Raw genomic sequence first — 1,863 nt, forward strand, 5'->3', positions numbered from 1 at the left:
TTGTAACCAACAAGACAAATTAAGTCATATTTATGGATTTAATTATGAAATCAGAATGATCCAGGTGTCAAAATGTAGCTTTTAAAGCCAAGAATCTGAAAATGTAATGAGGTCATTTTGACCAAGTTTGATTTAATCCTCATTTAGATATGATGGGTCATTTAAAAGCTTGTGTTGGTATTTAAAGATGCACAAACTGTTTTTAATTAACATTTTAAAGGATGCTGTTAGTTGTTTGAATAAACCTGTAGAAGTTTTTTTACATCTTTTCCTCCTTTTTTAATTGCAGATGAGAAGACGGACAGCGAGCAGGAGCTGGAGCCCCCTGACGAGCGCTGCACCGGCTCCAGCAGCCCGAGGACTGAGCCCGTGTCCCCCTACAGCTCCAGGTGTGAGGAGCGGGTCAGGGAGCGACCCGCCGCGGACCACAAGGACGAGTCCATGTTCAGTCTAAGAACCACGGAGAAGGACAAAGCGGAGAGCCGGCACAGGAAGGACACCACGGAGCCCTTGACGAAGGACTCTGACGCCGGAGGCATCGGGGCCACTAAGGAGGCCTTCTCCCCTCTGGTGGTCCAAACGGAGAGCCCCTCACACTTCAGTCCAGGTCACTTACAGAGCCTGGCTCTGTCCGGCCTGCACAGTCAGCAGTTCTTTAACCCTCTCAACGCCGGATCGCCGCTGTTGTTTCACCCGGGCCAGTTCGCCATGGCCCCTGGAGCCTTTTCCGCCATGGGCATGGGGCACCTGTTGGCCTCGGTGTCCGGAGCAACTGGTTTGGAYAATGGGAGCCTCTCGGCCCAGAGCACAGGAGGAACTCCCGGGCCCTTCCCCTTCCACCTGTCTCAGCACATGCTCGCCTCTCAGGTAGGAAAAAACCCAGATTTGTTGTGTGTGCTGCCCCTGCAGCAGGTCTCTGGTGTCAGACGGGCTGCAGACCTGGAGCTCAGCCCTGTCAGGAAGTGAACCTGGATTTAGTCCCGTTTCAAAGGGAACTGTGTGTTTTTAATCCCACTTGGAGCAAATCTGTGATGATTTGATAGGGAATTATAATCTGTGTCACTTTTAATCTAACCTGATCCCCCTCTGTGTCGCAGGGCATCCCCATGCCTCCGTTCGGGGGTCTCTTCCCGTACCCCTACACCTACATGGCGGCTGCAGCGGCTGCGGCCTCGGCCTCGGCCCTCCCGGCCACCAGCACCTCCAGCCCGCTGTCCAGGAACCCCTTCCTGGGCTCGTCCCGACCCCGCCTGCGCTTCAACCCCTACCAGCTGCCCATGTCCCTGCCCCAGAGCTCCGGCCTCCTGGCCACCGGCCTGCCCGGGGGCCTCAACCTGAGCTCCGACTCCCCCAAACCCAGCAGCAGGGAGACCAGCCCGGCACCGGACCACCACAAGACGGGAGGCTCGGCTGGACGAGTCTCGTCCCCGAAAGCCTCGGTGAAGGACTCTGTGAACGAGCTGCAGAGCATCCAGAGACTGGTGAGCGGCCTGGAGGGCCAGAGGGAGCCCTCTCCCAACGCAGACTCCCCCAAGTGATCTGGACTCTGCTCGGAACGTGGACTTGTCTCGACCAGAGGACTGTGGGGCGTCCTGTACAGCACAGCATCAGAGACTGAGAGGACACGAGGGTCAGGGCAGCTGCAGGTCGACAAAATGTACTCGATATCATATTTACCTTTTTTTAAACTCACAAGGACTGAGGGTTTCCTCCAGAGACTGGTGAGAAGGGTGGAGCGGCCGTGAGACAACGTGTCCACCCTCCCTGCCTGCAGCAGCTACTCTGGAATACTTTTCTACTTTCACTTACCGGATGGCAAATAGGTAAAATCAAAAAAAATGTGCAAAAGATAAAAAAAAAAAA

At 54.8% G+C, this 1,863-nt stretch overlaps 1 protein-coding gene across 1 annotated transcript; it reads left to right on the top strand.

The window, feature by feature from the left end:
- Positions 1-289: 289 nt before the first annotated feature.
- On the top strand, positions 290-1,863 carry tbx2b (T-box transcription factor 2b; the record flags this gene model as incomplete). Its single annotated transcript, XM_014032733.1, is given in 2 exon segments — positions 290-867; positions 1,098-1,863. Coding segments are annotated over 2 exon segments (1,019 nt in total), but the record flags the coding sequence as incomplete, so codon positions are not given.

Source organism: Austrofundulus limnaeus, unplaced genomic scaffold (assembly GCF_001266775.1).
Source record: "Austrofundulus limnaeus strain Quisiro unplaced genomic scaffold, Austrofundulus_limnaeus-1.0 Scaffold1524, whole genome shotgun sequence".
NCBI lineage: Eukaryota > Metazoa > Chordata > Actinopteri > Cyprinodontiformes > Rivulidae > Austrofundulus > Austrofundulus limnaeus.